The sequence below is a fragment of the Ostrinia furnacalis genome, unplaced genomic scaffold, assembly GCF_004193835.3.
Source record: "Ostrinia furnacalis isolate ACB-3 unplaced genomic scaffold, ASM419383v2 OfSCF0419, whole genome shotgun sequence".
Classification (NCBI taxonomy): domain Eukaryota; kingdom Metazoa; phylum Arthropoda; class Insecta; order Lepidoptera; family Crambidae; genus Ostrinia; species Ostrinia furnacalis.
In genome coordinates, this window is record NW_021130658.1 from 319,324 (window position 1) to 347,315 (window position 27,992).

Here is a 27,992-nt window from a genome sequence, read left to right on the forward strand (position 1 = left end):
CACTCACGCACGTAGACGGGGCGCTGCTCTCCGTCGTGCTTTTCCCCGCGCAGTCATTGCAACATCCGTTCAATGGCTGGTGGACAAGAAAAATGGTATTTTACAAAAGATCAGCTACAGAATTCACCAAGCAGAAAATGCGGTTTAGATGCAGATAAGGAACTTGCCTACCGGCAGCAGGCCGCAAACCTCATCCAGGATATGGGCCAGAGGCTTCAAGTGTATCCTTTTAAAAATGTGGTGTTATCCAGTGCAATGTTTTTGTCGAGTCATGTGTCCAAAACGCGTATTTCGCGTGTTGAAAGTTTGTTTTCATTTATGAAATGTGCATTAGATGAGTTAATTATGTGCGTGGAATCAATAAACGAGTGTTGTGAACTGTGTGGAACGTGAAAAAGATGACGAAATCGCGATGTGCCCGCGGCGTCGATGTGCACTTTCGCTTGAATTGCTGGGATTTCCCGCCCGACCCGTGAGTAATATGTTGATTTCTATACATAAGGATAGTGTTTAGTGTTTCTAGTGTGACCTAAATAGGTTTTTAGTGCATCGTTTTAGGTTAGGGTCATGATGTGATGGCGTGGTTCGTATTGTAGGTCACTGCTCTTTGACAGCTGGTTTCTTGACGCCTGCGCTCAGAGACGCAGACTGGTGATCGACCTGTCTGGCGAAGCTATAATTACAACTTTGTAGCGATTATTTCGCACACATTTCGCGCCAGAAACTAACACGTGCGTATTTACTCAAAAACCACGCGAGACGCAGCACTATGCAGTTGATAGCGAATTTTCATTGCAATGGTTATTGACACGGGGTTTTGACCTTTACAGCGTCTCTTGTAGAGGTCATTTTGCATCGTACGATGCAGTATGTCGGTTTGGTTGTTTTTGTAATCGCAAAACACGCAGGTGTGTTTGTAAAATAACACATTCATAGTTGTTTTTCCTACTTATCGTGAAATTGTGGCTGAATGACTCACGACTGTATACTGTATTGTTTTTGTCTTATTACAAATCAATATATTTCATAAACCAATTTTAGTGTAATTATTACGAAATAAATCCATGACCATGACTTTGTAATGATCATATTCATTAAAAACTATTATAAAACTGGTTCTGTTTGTCATTTATAGGTACTGCTTAGCATGTTTCTACAGATGTATTGATCGGTTTTAAGAGAACAAAACAGATAAGACACAATGTTTTGAACGTGACATTATCCTAATCAGTTTGTTTTGGCTTACGTTTGCGAAACAACTTTTATAGCCGATTGAATCAAAACAGATTATATGCAATAACATAGGTATTTGCCATAGCATTTGATATTCTTCATTTTCTTGGAGATTTTTCATTTCAATTTATCATAATTTCTGACAATCAATTTTGTTATCATTTATTAATCTACTTTTATTATTAAAACAATCCTCTAGTCTTCAAAGCTAAGTTTCACATAAAAATTAGTGATTTTCATTTGAAATCAATATCTCTGCATCTAAAAAAAATTTTTTTTTCCCACCAAACAACATAAAAAAGAAAGTTCATAGTAAGCCCACTCATACATAATTTAGCCCACAGTTTTACTCATATTTAACACGTTCGAACTGAAAGTATTACACTTTTTGTACCTCTGTACCCGTTTCTGGGTCACGGCACAGATTGTATTGCAATTTTTTACGCGACCCACTTCTTTGTTGCCAAGTGGGTTGTTATCTCAACTGATATTCGGTTTTTCTCCTTTTCTGTAGATGTTTTGATCTAGAAATGGAGAGAAACATTTTGAAGAAGTTTTACTTTTATTGGCAGTTAACTTACGAGTGAATCCTACTCGTAAAATTAATGAAGGCTATTTTTTAACTGTCTCTATATTTTCGTTCTTGCTATTTTCTTTACCTCTCTTAGTCCAAGTAAATTTTGGTAAAAAGTCATTCTATGCTATTGATTTTGGATAAAGGAAACATCCATTCATCCTCAAAAACAGCGCTTCTTTTATTAGTATAAAATCATTATACATTTATTCAAGTAAATACATTAATCTGTGGTTTTGTTTGGTCTAGGCATCTGTACGATTTGTATTTACCTCAAGGTTAAGTATGTCTGTTAGAGCTAAACTCATGTAAAAATGTGTAAAATGAGTTATAATTAACTATGAAGTTCAAAATACTAATGTTATTCAACTGTATGATAAAATAGACGTGATATTGACCAAGAACTTGACCTCTGATAATCCCGTTTAGCGAGTAAAGTAGTTCACCTTAGATGGGGCCACCGTTTATCCTTATATTGGGTCACGTTTTTATTTATTTAGCCTTTTATGCTGAGCTATGCTTAGAAATCACTCTTGAAAAGGATTTAAGGTTCTATTTGACCTCAATGAAAGTTCTTGAGTGGCGACCACGAGCCGGAAGACGTAGCGTGGGCAGGCCTCCAACTAGGTGGACTGATGATCTGGTGAGGGTCGCGCCGGAGCGGTCTTTGTGAATATCCTTGGGGGAGGCCTTTGTCCAGCAGTGGACGTCTTTCGGCTGACACGAACAAACGAAAGATCAAGTTGCTGTATTTGTGCTTTAAATTCAAATGATTTAAAGCTTTTTTTTATTCAAACCCAAGCATTCAGCTATTACAAGTAATCGCAGATTATCAATTTTCTATCCTTGAGAGACCTTGTCGAGCCACCTTGAAAAGTATCAACATTTTCTATTGTCTTTTGTTTGACGATTCACAATTTTTTCCCTTTCTTTGACCTTACTCTTGTTAATAAACTTTGCTGGCTCACTTCCAGGACTTTGAAGTCTCAAAATATAATATCCCTGTTCTTCGGTCTGCGTCCTGTGAGAGAATTTTCGTAATTAGTCTAGAATTTCTAGAGATTTCTACCTAGATCGTATACCTAGTGCAGTTTTGTAATATATTTTCAATATTCATTTATTGCATCTTTTTGTTACACAATTAAGTGTAATACCTATTAAGTAATAGAAACTATATTGCTGCTCTAAAATTTCGTCTCATTCCTTAATTTAAATAATTTTATTCCAACTGTCAGAACCGTGGTATCAAGTTAAAAGTGTAAATATTGACGAGTATGAGGATAATACCAAGTCAATATTAATTGCTATTTATTATTTATACACATAAAACATACCAACCTCTTTGAGGAAGTCCGTTAAAAAGTTGTAATTAAATGTTTTATTGCTTTTTTTCAAATTCAAAATTTTTTACGGGAAAATGCCCATAGCTAGTTATTAGTTACTTTTAGATTTCATGAATAAGGGGCTAACAATGTAGGGTAGCGGACACTGAGGGTGTTATTTTTAAACCGAAAGCCGACTGAATGCGCGACGGAATTTCAAGAGAAATGTTTTGGTGAACTATGACTCACTCATTCACAGAATTGCATGAGTTGGAGCGTTTTCCTTGTTATACAAGCACAGTCGGCAGTTTATCTGTATACGCATTGTAAATTCGACCCTATTGTAACTAGATAAGATGCTATTGTTTAGTTTAATGTGCCGTCGTTTGTATGTACTGATAATGTTGTTTTCGACCGTTGCATACGGTCACGCGTGTATAATCGTGGCTAAGAATTTATTTATTTACCTACATGTTATTTAAAAGAGGATAATCCGTTATTTCTTGTGTAAACTATCATTTAAGCCTAAACTAACGCCCGTATTCACAAACATTAGGTACTATGAGGTCTCACAGTGCGCGACGACGCACAGGGTGATACACGAACCCATCACAGAGCTACTTTCAACGCTGTGCGTTCGATTTGGTGCTTCACTTAAGCAAGCATCGTTTGTGAAGACGGGTGTAAGAACTGTACAACTGTATGGTAAACAGCTTCAACTGGCTATAACCACTGTCAGACGTCAAAGATTGAACTTGTTTTTATTTATCAAAGGTCAAGTTTATTGTAGGAAATGAACCGATGTACTGATGTGTGAGGTAATGCTGTTTATTGTTAGCTTCTGAAATATATTATTAATATCTCTCGGTTATCTGGTTAATATCATTCGACAGCACATCGGACTACATTTTTATTGCAAAGTAGCACTTATAACAACTTTATAAGGTGCCTCATGTCCGTTTAAGTAACCCCTATGGTAACAACAGGAATTTTGTTTTCAAATGTTGTCCGAACACTGTTTTTAGATAGAATGGTCATACTGTGATATTTATGTTGTACGTTTTCCTCAAGTTTTTAAATGTTTTTTGTTTGAAATAGTGATTGACTGCTGATGACATATTTTTAACCTGTTTTGTAATGCTCTTGGAAGAAATTGAAAAATAAATGGGTCTTTATTTACATTTATCTAAAACTTTTTTCCTTAAAGCAATTTAATTGTTATTATTTTTTCTCTTTGGTGAGAGAAAACTATCAAGAAAATAGGAATTTATTTTAAACTACTCAACTAGTCAACAGTCAAAACAATTAGTGCAGTACAATTTGGCGGTCTTATCGCCGAAAGCGATCTTTCTTATGACAACCTTCAGATAGAGGGCAGACAATGAATGTATATTTTGGCATGCAAAAAATGTTATCTACCTTATCTAGTTGCAATAAGGACGATTTTGCTACATAAAAGTATAGGGTCATTCCATGACAAATGTTACCGAGGGTGAAAAACTAAATATGTTCTTTTCGCATTAAATCTGATGAATTTTGAAAGTAAACATTCCAAATTATAATGTGCAACAAAAAAAAACTGAAAGAAACAAATAATTTTTAAGTTATTAGTCTTCAAAGTCTATACTTAAGTCAACTGTCTGAATGATCATTTTCTCTCTAATTATTGGTAATACGATTAAAAAAAAACTATCAATCTGTGAAACGTTTTGCCACTATATGATTCGAGGGTATTTATCATAGTATTGGTAGATAGCGTCATAGTCCCAAAAAAATGGATAATCATCAAGTTTTAAGTGTGCTTTCTTGTTACTTCGGCGATGTAACACCCGAAACAGAAAAACAGGTATTTGTTTTATTATTGTACCTTACACATGGATTAGGGTAACAATATTTGGTAAAAGTAAGGTCATGGTAGTAATGATTTCAAATAGTAACTAATATCTGAGCATGATACTAATTTAGTATGTTTCTTTCTTGATTAAAAACTGTAACACCCGAAACGTTTCGGGTATTACATTTTTATTTATATCTCGATAATGTGTGTATATTGCTTGGAGAAGCGAAAAAGTATTACTGTGAGGGTCCTTTGACCTCCCACTAGCGCTGGCATCGGAAAAGGAGTCATATTTCTCAATTTAAGACTTTTTTGAAATGTCGACTTAACACTTAAATTAAGGTATTGCTAAAAAGTGTCGATGTTTGACATTTTCAATAAATATCGTAATCAGAAATTAAAGTAATGCTATTTCAAGCCAAAAACAATAGAAAAAGCTATATTCTGAGGAAAAATTAAACTTGAACTTTGTATATTTTTTAAAAAAAGCTGCTTCATAATTTCAAACCAGAATTCGCTCTATTTGTGTTTATTTGTTGTACTCCTTATTTTGTAGTACCTAGAGACTAATAAAACACCGATTTTATCGATAAAACTAGTTGCATTTTCGTACTCGTAACACCCGAAACAGAACCATTGTAACACCCGAAACAAAGAAAAAAATTATAAAAAAATAGTAAAACGTTTTATGTAACAGTGATTGTATGTTACATGGTTTGTAAATGTCATACTTTAGAAGTCCTGTAAGTTTTAGGTATGATTCCTTAAGAAAATTCGCTAAATTTCGAGTAAATGCAGCAACAGTCAGAACATAGAGGCAAAATCTCGTAACGCCCGAAACGCACACTTTTCGACTCATATTTTCGTTATCCTACTTTCCAAGCTGTACAAACTTTATTATTAAGATAAAACAACTAAAAACGGACAGATTAAGGCACTAACATTATTAAAATACTATTTCAAAATACATGAAATTGTTGAATATGTGTGTACGAACGTAACACCCGAAACGATGGAATGACCCTATAGTCCTTCTCTTATCATTATGTCATCTGTACATTGTTCTCTAAAGTGGCCAATACTACCTAAATATTGGCTTATCAGTGCCCATTTGTATTTGATAAGATAGTATACAAATATTTTGTCGTCAATACTAATTTGGGAAGTCTTTTCTAGAAACGGATCTTCACATTATCGTGAATAGGTCACAGACTGATAAATATTAATAAGTACATTAATCATTTGTAGGCATTATGGAGGTAGGCAGTTGGTACTTAGCCTAGCGGCAGACTAACAGTTTTTTGTCGGCCGATAGGTCGGGCTGTTAATCAGTACGGACATGTATGAAAGTGCGTACATTACACCGATTTGGTATCGGCCGATTCTTCATACAAATGGGGATCGGGCCCAACTATCAGCCGACTTAAAGTCTGTGGTCTACAGGGTCTTGATGTCAAACCTTAGATTTTTTCAACGATATGCATTTCTGATTTGAAAGAGAAATTCTAGGCTAAAAGGAACACTAGAAACACTACACTATCTTTATGTTGAGTTAGGCAAGTGCTATGTAATTTTCATACTTCGAAGTTACATAGCAAGCAAGCAAAGAATAAAGTAAATTAACGGATCAAAAGGTATAGCGAACTAAAAGTCCTGTTGTATATTCAAACAGCTGGCACTACGTTTATTGAATTCCACTGCACATACTTAATTATTCAACATATAAAAATATGATGTAATTTAAATGTTGCTTGTTAAACTTGTATTAGGTGGGCAATACTTAACCCTTAACCAGGCTCGGGTGGCCACAGAGCTGACATCAATTTGAACTTTATGCTGTGAAGATACGGTTGAAAACCAATGACTTTTTTCGAGCCTGGCCAGAGTAAATACAAATGAGTAGGTCATCTTCATATAAACGCCCGAGCGCGGTTTGTATGTGAGCGCGCCAATACGTATGCGGCGCGCACGCACAGACTGACAAAATTTAGCGGGGAGTTGCGCCGAATTCGTTTGCCGTGCGTTTTTATGAAGATGACTTACTCATTTGTATTTACTCTGGCCTGGCTAAGGGTTAAATCAATAACGACACATTTTTTTTATTTGCACCAAAAAATATTTCACTGATTATTATTTTATTCTTCATGGTATTCTCTGACAATGTTTCCTTAACCCAAGATATCACAGGTCTCAACTATGCATCAACACTGCCATTGTTTACATGCACCGGTTCTATGCGTTTCACTCGTTCACACAGTTCCACAGGAATGCCATTGCTGCTGCAGCCCTGTTCCTCGCCGCCAAGGTATGTATAATAATATTTATACTTATTTATTTACCTTATATGACACCGGAAAGCGTAGCGTAGGACGTCCACCCACAAGGTGGACCGACGATCTCATAAAGGTAGGAAGGCGCTGGATGCAGGCCGCTATTAACCAGTCATTATGGAAATTATTGGGGGAGGCCTATGTTCAGCAGTAGATGTCTTAAGGCTGAAATGATTATACGGCACAAGTTACAAATTTTCATTAATTTTTTTCCTTATGATCAGTGAATAGGGTTGAAATTACAGTGGCAAAATTAACGTATAAAGAGTAAACGTAAAAAATAAAACAATTTTAGTGTACATTCAGTAGTTGTATTGTGTTTATTCGGTTTCTCTCTAGTGGCAATTTAACCGTAGTAACATCAGTAAAATGTAAAGTAATCTAAAAATAACTGTAAAAATCGTAGTAAGGAATATAAAAACGCATTTTACTGATTTTAGTCATTGTTGATTAAAATATTTTAAATCTGGCCTTCAAAAAATAACATTACAGTTTTATTTTTCAAAGTATCCTTCGAAATTAGCAAGAATATAATAATATTCAAGTCATGCCATGTTTATATCTTGAATTAGCATCTCAAACGACCTTAATTCGGTCAGAGACTTGGATGATATACTAACATCCGTAATACAAAACGTTGAAAACTCAATTCAGTCTCATAGATTCTGTGATTGGTCTCAAATCTTTACACGGCAGTGGGAATATAGTTCCCACCATATTTTAGATAGTGTTTTTTTTCCAATATTTAATTTCCAGGTAAATATTTGTATGTTTTGGCAAATTATCTAAACAAATATAATTTCCAACAGGTCGAAGAACAGCCAAGGAAACTAGAATACGTAATAAAGGTGGCCCACGTCTGCCTCCACAGAGGTGAGGGTGTCAGTCAGTCGATCACGACCGAACAGTACCAAGAACAGGTGAGTGATCTATGATATATCCCGTCACGGTGTGGGGGCGCTTAGGACGGTTGTACATCACTAGAGACCAGTAAAACGATCGTCATTTGTTTATGTCCAGTCAGGCCTGGGAATCGCCGCACGATAAAAATCTTATCGACGATATTGGACGACAAATGTATGGGTTTATCGTCTAAAATCGATAAAATGCCTATATAAACCTATATCGTGAGTTCGTGACGCGCATCTTAGCCCAAGTCCGGTCGCCGAGCACGTAGAATTTTATTCAAATATAATTACGCGCGAGCGATAAGAATGGGTAGCTTGGGGTCATTGGACGAAATTCTACGTGTTCGGCGACCAGACTTTAGCACCATCTCTAGTAAAAGGGGGAAAACACCGACAATGATTTTTGTACCTAATCTAGTTGCAATTTTGTCACTGTGATTTCTTTCCAGGCTCAAGACCTCGTATTCAACGAGAACGTTCTCCTACAAACATTAGGGTTCGATGTCGCCATTGATCACCCACACACGCATGTTGTTCGCACGTGTCACCTTGTCAAAGGTGAGACATGCGTGATACGGCGTAGCGATAGATATCACGTGACCGTGATAAGTATCACGTGACAGTGATAAATATCGCGTGACTGTGACAAAATATCTCGTTGCGGCGCCAAAACACGCTCGGAGCAGATTTATGTTACGCATGCGGGAGGCGGGTTCGGTTTTTAAATGCGGCAGTTGGTTGAAGGTGTACTGTGGTTTTTAAAGTTTGGGTTGCATAATGGCCAGTGTTAAAAAAATAATAGGTTACCCAAAAAAATATTAAGTTTTTTTATTATTTTTATTACATGCTTCAAGTCTGTTATGTTAACTAGTAGTTATTAAATTAATTGAAAAAAATAATAATTCATTGACACATAGTTATTACAATACACTATGTATTTATTTATTACTAAAACAAGAAAAGGCATATTAGCAAGACAGCTTTTTAATTAATCAAAAAAATAAATCAAACATTTCTCAATATTATTATAAAAAAAAAATCCTGCCTTTCAAAAAGCCTTACGTTGACGTAAAAAAATAGCACTAAATGCAGCTCAAACCGAATTTTGTTTGCAAAATTAAAACAAAAAGCCTACAGTCGTCTTCACAACCGCACAGAACTGGCCGTAAGCGGTCTTCCCCCATAAAATAACACCAGGCTATGTATATGCTCAAGTAAAGCTTAAGGTATGTAAAAAATCTATAAAAACCTGTGTGTCATCTCCTTTCACAGTCATTTTCCTAGCATTGCTTGTCGAGTTGGGGTAAAAAGTCTATTCTGTAGGTAAAATACAGGATGTAAGAAAAATGGTCCGAATATTGCGTTAAAAACCTTTTTTTTTGCTTAAAATGTACTTTTAAGATATTTTTTTATTTTTGAAGTAGACACAGATTTGGATCAAGTGGGTATAGTCGGGTTTTTTATTTACAAGAAGGTCACTGAGTTTCTTCAGAAACTTCTTAACTTCTGAGGTAGTGATTAATTAAATACTATACGAGTATTTTGGTAAACTATATTTGGGACACGTATTTGGCCCGAATATGGCTTATATACCTTCTTGTGTTGGACGAATGTATTTCAAATACCTAATAACAGATTTAAAGTCCATTTCTTAACGGAGTCATTGTAAATAATTTATTCATTCCAAAAATTGACTTTACATTTCAAAAACGATTCATTTTACCCAAAGATGGATAAATACAACATTATTCCATGCAAAAAATGACTCATTTTGCCTCATATGGATAAATACGACATTTATTCCATGCAAAATATGACAAAGTTATATCGTTTATAATAAAAACAATATCGTTTCCGAATAAATGAACGGGGCATTACACAATACAGTCTGTTCAACGGCTGAAGGCATTTCATCGACTTCGAAATCTCGAAAAGAGAAAGTTGTGACACTTTCGCCTCCTCTCATGTCGTTCGGCCGTTTTTCTTACGCTCTGTATTTATGTAACAGGATTTTTTTGCGAGACATATTTTTCTGTGAGATATTTTTTTTTCTGTGAGATATATTGCGAATTATAGTATAAAAAAAGGGTTATGTCCTGGGTAATAAGTGTACCGTTGGTGTTAGGAGTGTCACATTTTCTTCGTTTTGACGTTATGTTATGTGCAATGTACTTATTTACTTTAAAAACACCTACCAATAAATAAACTATTAAAAAGTATTATGTGGAAATTGGTAATAAAAAACCTTTTAAACTACAATTTATAATTGGAAATTGATTTTAAAGTTGCCCTGTATATTATTTGTACAGGTATAATAATATATCCATGTAAAGAGTATAAAAATTGCAATAAATTACGTTCAAAGGCATTACACAATATTTACTGATGCCGAATGTAATTTTATTTTACGTCAACACCAATATAAAGTATTTTAAACTATAATATCCGCCCAATTATTTATTTTATTATAGTAAGTACTTTGTACGTAATATAAATTATTATTTCTTTAAAAAAATAGACTTTATTCCCCGACAATGCACACGAATAATTTTCAAAAATGAAATCTATTTAATATTTCATTAAGAACTGTTAAAAAATATATTTAATTTATATCTGTTAAAAATAAAGCGACTGGCAGCTGACGCGATTGCGACGCGACATAAGTGCGACGATTCGATGTTGCCAGTTTAAATTTTTGAATAGAAACACTATTTATTATTTTTTATTTATTTGTTTATTTATTTTTGGGAAAAATACAGTTACAATATAATTTAACTCAGGTCACTTAGGTGCAGTAAGAAAGAAAACACATTTCATAAATCAATTAAGTATTTCTGGTCTTTTGTTAATTTTTTAATAGACATTTAATGGACATTTAATAATGCATTTATGTCGCGTAGCTTGCCAGACCAGTCATATTAATATATCACTAATCACCTTAGTAATTAATTAAGAGCGCATACTACATTTTGATACAAAAAAAAAAGCTTAATATTCGATTGTGGCATTGTATTGTACCAAATTATTACAGTGTAACTTAGATTGTATGAGAAAAACTTTATTTTTGGTTAAATAATGAGATCTAGTAATAATAGGGTAGTTGCACTGTTCTCGTGTAATTCACTGTTAAAAAATATTAACAATAATCTTTAAAAAATTCTAACTTTTATCATCAATTCATATTTTTTTCTAGCAAATAAAGTCTATTTGAGCACATTTATTTTACAGTGAAGTGATTTTTTTAGGTTATAGAGACAGTTACATCTTTGAGTTTTATTTCAGCCATTCACACAATTCTTAGTTTCTCTCAGCGCGTATAATATTATATCTAGGTTACACTGTTATTCTAAAGCATGATCACAATGCCCCTATCATCCCCCATCCCTCCATCCTCCCCTTTTACTACTATTAACCACTAAACGCCCCCTTCCGTTGCAGCGCCCAAAGACCTTGCCCAGACGTCGTACTTTATGGCATCGAACAGCCTCCATTTGACGACGATGTGCCTTCAATACCGACCCACTGTGGTCGCGTGCTTCTGCATACATCTCGCGTCCAAGTGGAGTAATTGGGCGGTGAGTTTTGATGTAATTACGCACTTTTTTTATATATTTTTTATTATTTTTTAAGTGGACGAAAATTGGTGACTTTACCCTAGCTGAGTAATTTTTTGGTTGGACGCAAATAGGTGACTTTACCCTATCTCAGGAGTTGACAACCTCTAGCTCGCAAGCCACATGTGGCTTTTTCGATAATGCGATTCTATCAATGTTAAATCCGTCTGTCACGGTTTCAATTCAAAGGAATGTCGCTCTTAACACTCGAGGCGTAAGGTGCATTTTAGTTGCCTTCATGGCATCGAACATCCTCCACTTGACGACGATGTGCCTTCAATAGCGACCGACTGTGGTCGCGTGCTTCTGCATACATCTCGCGTCCAAGTGGAGTAATTGGGCGGTGAGTTTTGATGTAATTACGCACTTTTTTTATATATTTTTTATTATTTTTTAAGTGGACGAAAATTGGTGACTTTACCCTAGCTCAGTAGTTTTTTAAGTGGACGAAAATAGGTGACTACTCTAGCTCAGTAGTTTTTTGAGTGGACGCCAACAGGTGGCTTTACCCTACCTCAGGAATCTACAACCTCAGGGAACCACAATTAATCCATTTACTGTTATAATATGAACCTTACGCCTCAGTATTAAGAGCGAGTTTCCTCTGACATCCAAAAAGATTTAGCTAACCACTAACGTGACCACAGATCTTTTGTTCTTCTAATATTTATTTAGCTACTATAAAATGCACCTTATCCCACAGTGTTAAGAGAGTATATCCTCTGACATTTTAATAATAATTACGTGACCACCCTATGTCATACGATTCACTCATCATAACCTCTAAATTGAACCTTTTGCCTCAGTGTTAAGAGCGACTTTTCTCTGACATCCATTACATTGCCTTACCTAAAATTTAGTTAACTACTTAATACGTGTAAATCAAGCCTTTAAAGGTAGCCTTTCGAACTAAGCGTCACAGACGCAGCGTCTTTAGCTTTGGTCTTAAAGGTAGGCTTTGGAAGCGATTAGCCTTTCGAACTAAGCGTCACAAACGCAGCGTCTTTAGCTTTGGTCTTAAAGGTAGCCTTTGGAAGCGATTAGCCTTTCGAACTAAGCGTCACAGACGCAGCGTCTTTAGCTTTGGTCTTAAAGGTAGCCTTTGGAAGCGATTAGCCTTTCGAACTAAGCGTCACAGACGCAGCGTCTTTAGCTTTGGTCTTAAAGGTAGCCTTTGGAAGCGATTAGCCTTTCGAACTAAGCGTCACAGACGCAGCGTCTTTAGCTTTGGTCTTAAAGGTAGCCTTTGGAAGCGATTAGCCTTTCGAACTAAGCGTCACAGACGCAGCGTCTTTAGCTTTGGTCTTAAAGGTAGCCTTTGGAAGCGATTAGCCTTTCGAACTAAGCGTCACAGACGCAGCGTCTTTAGCTTTGGTCTTAAAGGTAGCCTTTGGAAGCGATTAGCCTTTCGAACTAAGCGTCACAGACGCAGCGTCTTTAGCTTTGGTCTTAAAGGTAGCCTTTGGAAGCGATTAGCCTTTCGAACTAAGCGTCACAGACGCAGCGTCTTTAGCTTTGGTCTTAAAGGTAGCCTTTGGAAGCGATTAGCCTTTCGAACTAAGCGTCACAGACGCAGCGTCTTTAGCTTTGGTCTTAAAGGTAGCCTTTGGAAGCGATTAGCCTTTCGAACTAAGCGTCACAGACGCAGCGTCTTTAGCTTTGGTCTTAAAGGTAGCCTTTGGAAGCGATTAGCCTTTCGAACTAAGCGTCACAGACGCAGCGTCTTTAGCTTTGGTCTTAAAGGTAGCCTTTGGAAGCGATTAGCCTTTCGAACTAAGCGTCATAGACCCAGCGTCTTTAGCTTTGGTCTTAAAGGTAGCCTTTGGAAGCGATTATCCTTTTGAACTAAGCGTCACAGACGCAGCGTCTTCAGCTTTAGAACCTTTAAAACCTAAGCTAAAGACGCTGCGTCTGTGACGCTTAGTTCGAAAGGCTACCTTTAGTTAGCCACTGACACCTAATTTTAAACCTTATGCCTTGGCATTAAAAGCTAATTTCTTTCAGATTCCTCAGTCGAACGAAGGCCGGCACTGGTTTTCCTATGTGGACCGGAATGTAACCACAGAACTACTGGAGCGGCTGACCGCAGAGTTCCTGCATATATTCGACAAGTGCCCATCTAGACTGAAACGAAAGATGATGTCCATGACCAACAATAGTAAGTAGTTTATTACTTATGTAGATCAGTTTTACGCAAGTATTTTTTGTTGCATTTTGATCCTTAAGATAGGGCGATAAAGTTCAAAACGATTTGGTAACAAACATGGCGCCCCAAAATGTTATTTTTATATTACTTTAAAGTTAAAATTATTCCGGCGCCTTCTCACTCTCAGTCATATTTTATTTGTTTCGAAGCGCTGGTGAGGCCCAAAGAAAAGAGGATTTATGAAAAAAAGACTTCTTTTAATTTTTTTGACAATGCTTAATTTTGACAGAAATTGAATCATCATCACGCTCATTTAGTCTCCATTGCATTACAGTCTTTATTTTGATGCTAATGCAAAAAAATGAATTTTTATGTAGTTTTCTTTATAAAATGTTCATAAAAATAGTATTATACTTGCTACAATTGAAGGATTTGGCCTGCACTCCCCATCCCAGCGGCTGAGGAAGCCTTAATTTGCATTTTTGTTTGAATTCTAAAGTACGGCCAACTAGCAGCGATACAAAAGGTCGATACGACTGTCGAGTTGACAATATATTCTGTCTCATCCCATCTTGTGTATATGTCGTAATGTCTCGTTCTCCCGCCAAAATATGTCAAAGTCAGACGGGTTCACCCATGACATTGGGTTTGTTTACATTTGGTATCGCTTCTCGTTGGCCGTACTTTATAATACCAAGGTGATTTTTCACTGTTCATGCCACACTCGGGAATCGAACCCAGCTATAACGTCTCTCTCTCCACAGGCGGCAGTTCGCCGCACTCCAACGCTGTCCACGCGGGTAGCTCGTCGGGCGACAAGAAACACGCGCCGCCGCCGTCTATGAGCGACGACTTCGACAAGTCCTTTGATAAAGGTAAGATAAACATAATAAATAAACGTAAATTAAAAATAAGTTTGAAAAAAAAAACGAGAAAAAACATTGATGAAAAATCATGTAAAAAAAAAAATAAGCGTCTCCGCCGTCTATGAGCGATGATTTCGACAAGTCCTTTGATAAAGGTAAGAGAAATATACAATAAATAGTATAAAAAGGTAAAAAGACACGGAAAGTAAGATAATTATGTAAAAAAAAATAAAAAATATAAATTACTATGTAAAAAAGGCGAAATATAAGGTAAAATTATGTAAAAAGTTGAAAAATAAATAGGGAAATAAGAAACTCGCATCGCCGCCGTCTATGAGCGACGATTTCGACAAGTCATTTGATAAAGGTAAGAGAAATATACAATAAATAATATAAAATGTTAATAATAAAAAAACAAGAAAAATAACGTAAATATAAAAAAAAGTCCGAGAAAAGAAAAATAACAAGAAAGAAAAAGACACGGAAAACAAAATGAGTATGTAAAAAAAGGTTGGGTAAGAAAAATAAATAATGAAAACAAAAATAATGTGTCAAATAAATAAAAAATTAAAGTGTATGTGTATGTGAAAATAAGATACGCCTTAACATTTTTTTCACTTTAACGAATACACTGAGAAATAAGATTTATGTAATGGTAGGAACTATAATTCAACTAACCATTTATGTGTTGAGGAAGGAGAGATTTTTATAAGTCGCAAAATAACTTGTAGGTAAAAAATCTTTGAATTTGAATATGCATTTGGCATTTGATAGACAAATCCATTCATAATACAGTTAATAATGTGGGTTGTTTTTTAGTGTATGCTTAATATTTTGTTTGATATACCTAAGAATCTCTTGCCCATTTTCACCATCAATCCCTAATTTTTAAGTGACCCTTGTGAAAACTAAATTCCTGTAATGTGTTACCATAGGGGTCACTTAAAAATTAGGGATTGATGGTGAAAACGGGCATCACCCTAAGTTGTTTTTGATTCTGAAGTAATAATGAGGATCAAGATGTGGCAGTAACCGTGTGGATGTGTTATCTCATTTAAGGGTTATGGAAGAAAATTCAATAGGAATTCAATTTCTACCGTAGAATATGAGCGCAAAATGCGTTGCCTATCTGCTCTGTGTTTCCTCTAATCTGTTCTGTATTTCCTTGTGTTAAAGTTTAATTTCCTCCGCAGAATACGAGCGCGAAAGGCGCCGGCAACCCGTCCCGGGCGGCTATGTGCCAGCCACCACACCTGCCGCGCCAGCCGCGTCTGCCCCCCAGAAGATAGATTACAACCTATACCGGGAGAGGAGAGAGGAACGGGAGAGGCGCGAGGAGAGGGACCGCAGGCAGCTCGCACAACGACCCCCCACGCAACCCAGGCCAGCCCAACCACCACCCCACCATAGACCACCCACCCAACACCACAAACCACACCACGCCTGGCCCCACCACGCCAAACCACCACACCACGCGAAACCCCCACATACAAACGATCACAGACACCACAGACCGCCTGTACCCACTCCTGGCACCTCCAACCCCCCACAAAATCTCCCCCAACAACCCACAGAACCACCTCAAAGGACGCGACCCCCTTCGTTGTTCTCTCCAGAAAACGCAACAACCCCTATCGCAGCCGCCACCGCGCCTAGACGACCCCAAATCCCACCCCCTCACAGACCTAAGCCAGAAATCAGGCCGAACCCCCCTACTGCCGCCCCCGCCCCCCAAATACCACAACCCACCCCTGTCCAACCTGAACAGAAACCTCCCAGTCCCAAAAAAAGACCGGATCCTTCCCTCGCGTTGCGAGACTTGCAACCGCCCGCCATTCTTTCCCCGTTCAACTCCCCTCCTTCTAAAGAACAAAAACCGAGGCAGAGAGCTCAGTCCAACTCCGAACCTGAATTGGTGCCTGTTGTCAAAAAACTAGACGAGACTCCGGGCTACGAAAACGTCATCAGAGACTCGCAGCGAGGCAACGCCATCCGGACGAAGGCGCCCGAAAGAAAACCGGAGCCGACCCGAGCCATGAACGGCATAGAAACAGATCCGACGTTAGTTTCGAACTTGCTCAAAGAAAGCCTGGCGAAACCCGCCCCTATTACTGTGGCCACAGAGAAAAAGTCGCCCGAAATCAAAAAGGAGGTCGTCGAACCGCCCGCGCCCCTCCCGCCGCCGCCGCAACCAGAAATACCTCCCCCCGCCCCCCAAAACGTAGAAGTAGAACACAAGCCTAAGAAAGATAAGAAAAAGAAAGACAAACACAAACACAAAGATAAAGACAAAAGCAAAGATAAAGAAGAGAGAAAGAAACACAAAAAGGACAAGGACAGAGAAAAGAAGAAAAGTCCCGCGCCTGTACCGGAGCCGCCGTCAGACGGGACGCTCAGGATAACGATACCCCGGGACAAACTGTCCCGGAGTCCGGGACTCAAGATCAAGATCCCGAAAGAGAGGCTGGCCGCCCCGCCGCCGCCGCCGCAGTCTTCGGGACTCAAAATCAAGATTTCTAAAGAAGTTCTCGAAACGTCGAGGAAGCGTAGCGGGAACGGCGAACCCGGACCGCCCCCGAAGGTGCCTCGGCAGAACGGAGCGCCCCTCCCAAAGGTAGGCAATTGGAATGTACCCCCCCCTTATAGGGCCCCGTTACCGTATTTTATGGTGCAGCCACCGCCGCCTTTGTATTTCGGTATGGGTATGGACGGGTTTTACTACGCCGGCGGCATGGATTACATGTACCAGCAGAGGCCGCAAGTGCCGCAGCCGCCGCCGCAGCAAAGCCAGCCGCCGCTGCCGGCGATGCCGCCGCCGCCGGTTCCGCCGCCGCCGCCGGAATAAACTAGATTGATTGCTGACTTTTCCTCTTGAATTTATAGGCGTGGTATCCATAGTATTACAGAACGAAGCTAAAACTTGACTCAGTTTCAACCAAAAATTGAGGTTTTTGATTGGTTAAATTGAATTTCAATATTTAGATCAATTCGAGATTTAAGTATTGTTTTGTAATACGGATCTAATATCTATGTGCAATAATGTTCAATTTTGTTTTTAGACAATTGCACCCTCTAAGAATCTTAAAAGAACTGTTTTGATTGAACGAGAAAGAGAAAAAATAATTTGCTGTTACTGTATATTTTTCTATAGCTAATATTACACCTATGATTGAGAGGAAAAGTTGGTAAAGTTTTGCTAAGAACTAAGAATTTGCGACTGAAAATAAAGAGCCTAAGGATTTTATTATCGTAGCTAAATGCACATTTCATTGTTACTTCAAATCTTATATGTATAGAAAGTTGAGCTTGTCTATTTTTGAAAAGTTACACAGTTGGAGAACTCGATATCATATTTTATGTAGAGGATTGTAGTGACAGTTTTTCTGAAATTGTATACAATACATAAATAGTAATACTTTTGAGAATATATTTGAATATACATGCAGCGGTGCGCTTTACAATGAACATCACATTAAAAATAGCTCGACTATTTTGTATCAGTTTACTGAAAATGTATATACTACATAGTTTTTAATGCATTTTCATATTTTTTTACTTGATATACCAGTTGTATACAAAGTCGTGTTTCATATCCAATATTTAATAAAGTCACTATCGCTTATGTGTTTACCGTAATAGCATAGCTTTCTTTCTAGGCTAAAAATATGTTCATATTGGTACTTAATTTGGGCATACGGTGCTTTTTTCGGCCTATTCGCGGTCTTATAAAATCGCCCTGCTTGAGAATTCAACATAGCAATGTGGATTTAGTTCAAAATTGTCGTCTAATGTGTATTTTTATATTATTATACATTGTAAAAAATAACATTATTATAAATTATATGTATTTTGGGCGACTCATATTTTAACTCATAGTTCTCGCCCAATGCCTTTGAAAAACGGCAGCGATGTAAACAATATATACAATATTGCAATATACAAATATATTTATTAGTACATTATATTTTTACCAAAATGTATTAATCCAGGGTACGTATTTTTGAAACATTCTAATCGAATCTTGTTCTTTTACACTCTAAAAATACATTTGGTTTCATAATAGTAGTTCTAACAAAGTCATCGGTATATCATAATTTATATTAGAAACTGAAACACAAGTGGGTTTGAGTACTCATTGCATTGTATTTTTATTTAGCAAATCGTATGCGAACTGGGCGAATTTATGTTTCAAAAATACGCCCCCAAGGCTGCTATGGGTTACTTAATTTGCAATCATTTGGTGCTTGTATATATTTTTTTACGTTAGATATAAAAATGTATATTTTGAGCTCTATATTAAGCTAAAAAACATGCTTATTATATAAATTAAAGCTAAGAACTATATTATATTAAAAAACTGCCACAGGTTTTTTATATGTATCAGAAAATTTAAATAATATCATATAAGATATACATCAGTCTACCACAATAATAATATAATAATACCTCAATTGGTTTGAGCTTTCAAAGAAAAAGAAATTCGTATTTTTGTAGGTTGGTTGACCTACTACTAATTACTATTTGCTACACGTATACCTAAATATTTACACAATCAAACTATATTAAACGTGTGACGTTTCTTTTTTCACACAAATCATTTAATAAGCAAAAATCTTTTATAAATAGTGTTTTATAAATACTTCATTATTATTGAGTGCCAAGCATATATCACTTATTAAAACTATCACATATGTTATATTTAAGGTACCTAATGTAATGTCATTTTATAGTTGTGTATACACTTTTTACCTGTGTATACAAACTTTTCTTCTTGAATTAAAAAATATAAAAATTCATTCTCAATGTTGTTTCGGCCTAAAATGTGAAAGTTTACTAATGTTAAGAAATATTTATATAAATATGCTTTAAATTCTTACGATTAGGCACCTATATACAAAAAAAGAAAAAAGGTTTGTGAATGTTTATTTCACTATATTTAATCTCTTATTATATGCGAGTATCGTAAATCGTACATCACTAACAATAATGACTATACTATTATATACCCTAATCAAAAATATGTATATTTATGACATTCCATCTCATTTATTATTATATTAAGAAATATTTATAATAAAATATTAGTCTCGAGTACCTATTCGCATAAAAGAATCAAATGCATTTATGTTATAATTTCGTTGCATAGTTTTTTTCTTGGTTGGACAAAGTCTAAAGCAAATAATTTACATAAAAACAACAGTGAACTGCTCTTTTTTCGCATAAATGCGTCGAATAAACATTAATTAATATTTTCACTAAATGGCTTGGCGGTTGTTGACTAGTTGATTTTAAAAATACATTACCACGTCAGCTTTAACTCTTATTTAAACTTAGTTACGTATATAAATCACGGACCTGCTAAAATGTTCAATTTATTGTATAAGTGTACATAAAAATATTATAATTTAATTAAGGCTTGCTCAAAAAGAAAAAAAAAAGAAAAAAAAATACACACACAGGGTCTTTATCGAAATAATGTTCCTTGAGTTAGTCTTTTCAAAGCCAATTTTGTATGTTCACCGGTTTAATTGGACCGTTTTCTTTAAACATAATAGTGTATTTTTATACGTAGATTTGTTGTTAGTGTCTTTTGTAATACTTTATACGTGCAGAGCTAAAGAGTTGTATACAAAATGAGAAAAAAATCATAACTTTTTTTGTCTCAAAATTGTTTTTGTACATAGTGTAAATAATATTATAACTATTAAATCTTATATTAGTGGTGCCATTGTTGTTACCATTATACTGTAGAAACGAATAAAAAAATATATAAATGTTAACGTTAGTGTTTATTTTTTGATACATTTTCTGAATGTACGATTGTACTTAAAAAAACTTAATAATTACTTTAGTAAAAATGTAGTTTTGTTATTTTTATGTTGTACACTACAAGTTTAAAACATTATGAGATGCTATTACGTTAAAATTCACGACTTTATTTAGTAATTAAAAGTAAATAATTGCAATTTATTGTCAATCTATAATTTGTTTTTAAAATATAAAAAATAATGTATTAACTTGTAGATCAATATTGTACATTTTATTGCATTAAGTTTGAGATTATTGTTACGAATTTCATATTATTTAAGTTAGAATAATTTAAATCGTATAATATTTTTAAATTGGAAAACTTCGGAATTGTTTTTTATTTAAGAATTTTTTATTAAATTGATGATGATTTCGTACTTAGTTTGACTTTGTTTTATTACATATAAATTGTATTCTAGATCCATTTTATCGTATACACATGTGCTACAAAAAGGTTTTACAATATCAAACGGCGGCGGTTGGTTTAAAAATTGTGTTTTTCAATTAACGGTGATTTTTTCTTGTCTTCTATAACCAATTTTAAAAGAAATTGCTCATAGAAACTGGTATTTGATGTGTGTTAGTTACATAGAAACACAAGGTAATAGGCCGATTATTTCAGTCTTACTTTCGATAATCAAGTCATATTGAATTGTAGTTCTATGTAATTTGAATCTGGGGAAAAAAGATGTATACACTTGTTAAGTTGTATATATTTTCTGTATACATCTTTTGGATTCGAACTCATTTTTTGCATGTCAATAATGTTGCTTCTGACACACTAGTTTTGTGAGTCCGAGCACTGTTTTTTTTTTCACATTTATTTTGGCTGTTATGTTGAAGTTTGCAATGTTCGTTTTAATTTTGATTTTCTTTTCAACGTTGTTTTTATCTATAAACTGCTTGTGTATTGTTAAATATAAAAATGGCCAGTATTTAAAAAAATAAAAAATATCAAAAGCTTTTAAATTTGAATTTACATTTGGCAAATACTGATTGGTCAAAGCCAATCTAAAGCTAATTACAAGGTAATGTGACTTACCTATTCTTTTTTATTTTAAAATCAAAACACAAGCAGTTTAATTCTCTTCACTGATGTTTCCTTTATTTTAAATGTATTTCTCAATGTCTTATTGTGTACTTGAATGTAACAGCTAAATATAAGCTTGCGCGCAGCTGTGTACATCGTGACCTGTGGGGCTCAGTCGTTCCGAACAACACTAACTGGAACTAAACGGGACGCACATTATGCTGGGTCTTTCTTGCTTAAAAAATACCCTGGTGGCGGGTGGGAAAATTTGCTATTCCGATCGCAAAAAAGGTTTTTTTTTTCCAAAAAAAAATGTATACATTTGATCAAAATATTGTTCAGTTGTATACTGCCATGATCAGTCGTGTGTAGACTGATAACACTTTTTTACTAATTAAAATTATTAGTTTTGAACTAAATACCGATCAGAGTAGCAAAATACATTTAACGCGCGGCGGTGGTACTCGAAAAAACGTTTGTATTTCCATCTCATTCGAACGCATAAAATTTTTCGTATCACCAATTATTTTTGTTGAAATAGTTATGAGATTTTTGGTAACACTTTCAAGCGATTGGAAGCGTTTCTACGAAATCTCATTGACATGTTGACTCAAATTCGTTGGTGATAATATTGCCTAAAAGTGCTATCATTAATCGTTGTCAAATTAACTGGTTTATCATTAGTGTAGAATGTTTCGGCAACACAGTACAGTTTTTTCAGTCAGAAAGTATGTCATTTATTACAATTGCAACAAAATTTGACAACGTTTAACGCTGACCGTAACGATCATCGAACCCCCGCCACGCAAGCCCTGGCAGCCTCATAGGAACGACGACACACTGCGCGTCTGACCGTCGCTCGCTTTTCAGGTGGTCGAGCCAACGGAGAAGTGACGTCATGACGACAACAGCGGCGGTAATAGCGTCTCGTGTGTCGACGTTCCTCCGGATCTTACGGACCTCACTAGCATAGTGTAATAACGGTTTTTTTTCCACTTGTTATTTTTTTGTTTTTTATTCCCCCCATCTAGTCCGGTTTTGGCTCTAATCGACGGCCGTGTGTATAATTGGATGTATATATTTTAGATATAGATGTCGCTGATTTTATTAATATTAAATTATCACGTTAGGTGTGCAATAAATCGGTTTAATGTACGGTTCGCTGGATGTCGTAAGCAATAAAAATTTTAGTAATTAATGAATTTAAAATTATAAATGTATGTTAAGCGCTTTCGACTGAGAATTATAGTGCAATGCATTTATGTGGAAAATTGAGTGCAAATCGGTGTGCATTAGCTGAAGCCCTGTGTAGGCATATCAACGTGTGCACGTGCATAATAGTGCACGGAATAGGTTGACAACAACTAAAACAGTGATTTCAAACCGTGTATCCTAGTTGTGAACAAGCTAAAATTCTAAAAAACAATATATTTTATATTATTATAGATACAGATAATAATGTAACACTGCCTACAAAAGTTATATGATATTGAAGAATATAAAGTAATTATAAAATAATATTATATTAAGTTTTAAGTTCTCTGTGTAATTGTCAACCTCTCCATTGCACCTTGTAGAGATAGAAATGTAGTAACGCTAAATTCAACTGAAAAAACCAAGTCATCGATCATGTCAAAATTATTTAACCTAAATTATATAACAGCCTTAATGATGACTTGGTTAATATTTGGCGTATACAAAAGCTATGTGTCGAAATGACTAAGTGGGAACACGCCGGATTGATACAAAGCTGATGTTAGCTTATAAATATTAGAGCCAAAACCGGACTAAGGTTGTGTGAAATCGCGGAGGCAAGGTGCAGGACGCTAGCTACTTAACAAAAGGCTACCGACGCCCTACCCTAAGGGCACACGATTGACCAATTTAAAACCTAGACATATACACATGATCAAGCGATTTTTTTCTGACACTGATCAATTGTATACACACGATCAGTTTGACAAAACCATGCTGTTCAATTGGTCGAGTTATTTTATATTTTTTAACTTGGTCAAGCGTGAGTGTTCCCTTTTAAGCGCTTGTCTAATAATATATATATCAATGATATATTTAATTCATTATGACCACACGTAGGATGTTTCTTGCAAGTTATTGGTCATTGAACATAATTGAACTGTCATACGGGTCAAATAAAAAAAAAATATCGATATAGTTTCTAGTAACATCTTTAAGTTAGTTGTAAGAAGTTTTCATTTAGTTTTTTAAAATATATATTTGTTCAATATCAACCGCTGCAAGGGACAGTCTTTAGTTGATTTTTATGTTTTTGGATCGAAACCAAATGAGAGAATAGCATTAAAATAGTATGTTAAGCTATGTTCTGCATTTTATTTACTTCACGAGTACTTTTTTTAAATTCTTCTATAATAATAACTAAAAATATACTAATTCCTATACAAAACTTAACACTATAAAATAATATAAATATTTACACACAATCTTCCTTGTAAAAAATATCCAATTCCAGATCCATTAAAATTTAGGTAAAATAAATTAATAAAACAGTATTTTAGATCAAAATAGATAGACAAAACTGAACAACGAAGAATATATCATTGGTATATTTCCTTCACAGGCGGTGGACCAACAATGTGTAAACAAAAAAAAACTTAAATAGGTAAAAAATTAAAAATACCGTTATTGGTTCACCCCCTACTTCAAGACTTGATGTGGTGAGATTGTTTTTAAGTAATTAATGTAAGTTAATATGTCGTCAGCATAGATTTGTTAGTTATTTCGTCACCTGTCTTTGCTGGCTAGCCTCCCTGGCTTAATTTAGATAGCATTTTGTTTCAATTAAATGAGTAAAAGCTTGAGACCTCGTCAATATTATGGTTGAATTTTAATTCTGCAAAAAATGACTTATAATAACTTAATTGGTGAAAATGTATCCATTTTGACCAATTTCAATGTGGTCCTTTTTTGCAAAATTCAGCCGAATGTAGATTAAGAATTACGAAAAACTAAGTTTCTATAAAGTTATGTGTTAAGACAGTTATTTTTGTACGTTAAAATAAATCTTATCTATTTGATAAAACCGATTTAGTTTTTATTAGTGAAATTGACAAGACACAATTGTTGAAGCGCTATGCTTCGAGGATGGACGGAAACAAAAAAAAACTTAGTAGTAGCAGAAGTGATTTCATTTTTAACACACGATTAAGAATTACTTTTAATTTAGATGTAGCTTTTCGTTATAATACAAGTCTGTTATGTTCATTATAAGATAGCGTAGGGTGTATATATTTTGTATAAATGAAGGGATATGGTTATTGCATTCGTCCGCTAGCGTTCAAAGCACCGATACATCTGAAATGGAATAAGCGCTCGGTTTCGTCATTTGCAACATAAAATGTGTTCTATTTTCACTATCAATACGTTCTATAATTGCGTGTACGGATTTGAAATATCTAACGTTTCATGCTGCAAGTGACGCGTAAAGACAGGGGCTTTATTGAAAATTATAGAAGCCATTTTAGAATTCCGCCGCCGAACAAATATTATAAACTTAGTCAATGTATTTATTGAAGAAACTTTGTATAATAACTATAATTGATGCTGATAGACGGCCACGTTTCTTAATGAGAAAAAAAATGTGATATAATGTTTCGACTCAGGTATGTAACGGTTGTAAACTAATGTTGTTGTATATGTGTATACGTAATATTTAATTTCGGAGATAAGCTAAATGCATACAAATCGACTTAACCTAAGTTTCTCATCTCTTAATACATTTGATTCAGCTTTAAAATCACATGATTAAAGTACGTGGTCTTCCGGGCAATGTAACGAATTAACAAATATTTAGGTATTGTAGGAGACATTAAAAAAAAGCGATAGAAATGTATTTGCAATACTTTAATTAACCTCAAACGTTGTATTTGCCTGAAGCCTACCAGACAAATCGTCGAGTAAAAGTTTGATCAAATTATTATTAGAAGAGAAACCAGGTTCAGCATTGCACGATATCCATTTACAAAGCTTCAAAACCAAGCTTACTAAAATAAGCGATATTGCAATGTTGTCGTCAGATAACCCACAATTTTATCCACTAGATAGTCTAGTTACTGACGAAAACAAATCCAATGCAATAATGTAGTTAGGAAAATTTATAAAATGTTAGATATAGTGATTTTAAGACAAGTTTTTAGTGCTACAGAAATTATAAAAGCGAGTTATTCTAAACGTTTCGCTACTGTGGATAAAATTGTGGTGGACAAGTATAGATCACGCCAATGGGTTCTAGCAGATGGAAATGGAAAATCAAATGGCTAAACTAGTCTATATTACATTAATATGTATCGACCTTTTAGTCAAATAATACACCTTTCGAATTTCTATGTGCAGAATACGCGATCTTTTTCCTAAATAATAGCCTTTTGCACTGTTCTAGTATATCTCCTTGTTTATCTAGACGATGTTGTGGTTGTTAGGCGCGGCATGGGTGAACTCTTGGTTCCAACTTTAGTTGAATGTCCAACGTTAAATATAACAATTAATTCATAGTTTTTATATTCTTTGCATTTCCTATTTAGTGGTTAATCGATTTAGACGTGAGAAACTATAAAATGAACTTTTTGTGTGACTTTATAAAGATCATTATGGTATTATACATTATTGGATTTAAAACTGTAAATTATTTAGTGCTTTTGTTTCTATATTTTTTGTGTAAGAACTTTATTTTTAAGGATTTTAGTCAAATAATAGTTTTTAAGTCATATTTTCATAATTTAAAGTTCAAAAAAATTTAAAAAGTTTCTTAGTTTACGTTACTTATTAGGAATACTTGAATCAGATTTGGCACCATTGAGTTCGCCCATATGTTAGTCCAATGGATAGCTGGTATATGCGTAGACTGACATAATGCTTTCAACTATCAATTAACAACTATTTTGACATAAATACGTTTAAAAATAGTTTTTAATGAATAGAGTATTCTTGATAAGGTTAAATTGAAGAAATGTCCGTAAATACACACTGCCCTGAATGAATATACCGCTTTTGGCTTTAACCATTGTGTGGTCTAATAAAATACAATGTTTTAGACCTTAAGAAAAAGCGTTAAGGTTCAAATTAATATATATAAAGGTTACTTGGGCAGTATATCGTGTCTTAAATGTTCGTCTAGCATATTCTAAGCTATCGATAGTTTATGCGTCTGTTTATGAATTTACTTAGAGGGTTTTTCACTATAAAAATAAAAATTTAAATATTTATGTAAAAAAAAAATTCGTGTTCGTTTTGCCTCATAATCACTAGCTTCTATCGGTTCACGTGAGATATTTATGTTGTTTCAATTCAAATTAAGTACATGGTTTAGGGGGCTATAATTTGAGATTGAATTGTGCTTTAATAAATCTTTAGCTAGACGGGTAATAGAATATATCGATAATATTTGACGTACATCTGTGGTATTTTGTTGGTCGAGTACCTAGCAGACTAGTTTTAAATGCCAAATTTTCGCAATTTATTTTGACATTTAAATTAACGACATAAAGTTCAAAATGCATTGCAGAAATCGTCCTTAAAAAGTAGGCTGTTTTACTAGGGACTAAAGTTAGTACCACAGGTGTTGATCAAGTTTAAACAACAATAACGTTGTCAATTGTTGAGAGAGAATATTTTATATTAGTAGTTTTCTTAATCACTCAAACAATAATGTAGCACTTTTTGGTCTCAAATTATATAAAAATTGACATCTAGTTAGTCGTGTTTCGTGTTCTTTAAATTTAAATGTTGACTTTCAATCTATTGAGAAAGACTCGTTTTAGGGTTGATTGAGAAATTATCCTTTCTATCTATCTAAAAGGCATTACTTTATCTAAACGAAAGAACTATCACCGAAACATTATTTTTTATTTATCGTTTGGAGTGTAATCAACAAAATATTTTAAACTGTAGTTTTCAAAAGATGATAAACATCGATCTTATAAAGACAATTTGTCGTTTATTTTTATTTGTTTACAAGAACTTGATCAAAAATATGTCTGTTAAGGTAAAATAGGTATTATTGGATTCAGATTCTTATGTATTTTTCTCTCCTTGTTAAAAAACAAAATTGATTTTGAGATGTCATCCGTTGTCGTTGATCTTTATTGACGTGAATACAAAGAAAAAAAAAATGGCAAAATATGTAATGTTTTCGTTTCGGGCGTTTTTCTGTTTTTGTATGGTCGATGTATATTATTTCTTGACAGCTACTATAGTATGTATTATATTGTATTGAAATATAAAGCTTGTGCTCTCATTGTATTGTAACATTGGCATATGAAAGACTGATTAATAAATATATTAAGAACAATA

At 34.8% G+C, this 27,992-nt stretch overlaps 1 protein-coding gene across 2 annotated transcripts; it reads left to right on the forward strand.

Annotated features, from left to right (window-relative positions):
* Positions 1-26: 26 nt before the first annotated feature.
* CycT (Cyclin T) lies at positions 27-27,992 on the forward strand. Of its 2 annotated transcripts, XM_028320659.1 has the most exons (9): positions 27-221; positions 7,154-7,271; positions 8,106-8,216; positions 8,654-8,762; positions 11,643-11,779; positions 13,823-13,976; positions 14,729-14,839; positions 16,024-17,444; positions 22,539-27,992. In XM_028320659.1, the coding sequence occupies exons 1-9, from the start codon at positions 73-75 to the stop codon at positions 22,560-22,562; spliced, it is 2,334 nt and encodes a 777-aa protein (XP_028176460.1). In that variant the 5' UTR covers positions 27-72; the 3' UTR covers positions 22,563-27,992. The 2 variants fall into 2 exon arrangements, with proteins under 2 accessions (XP_028176460.1, XP_028176455.1); XM_028320654.1 differs by lacking the exon at positions 22,539-27,992 and having other exon boundaries at positions 16,024-19,182.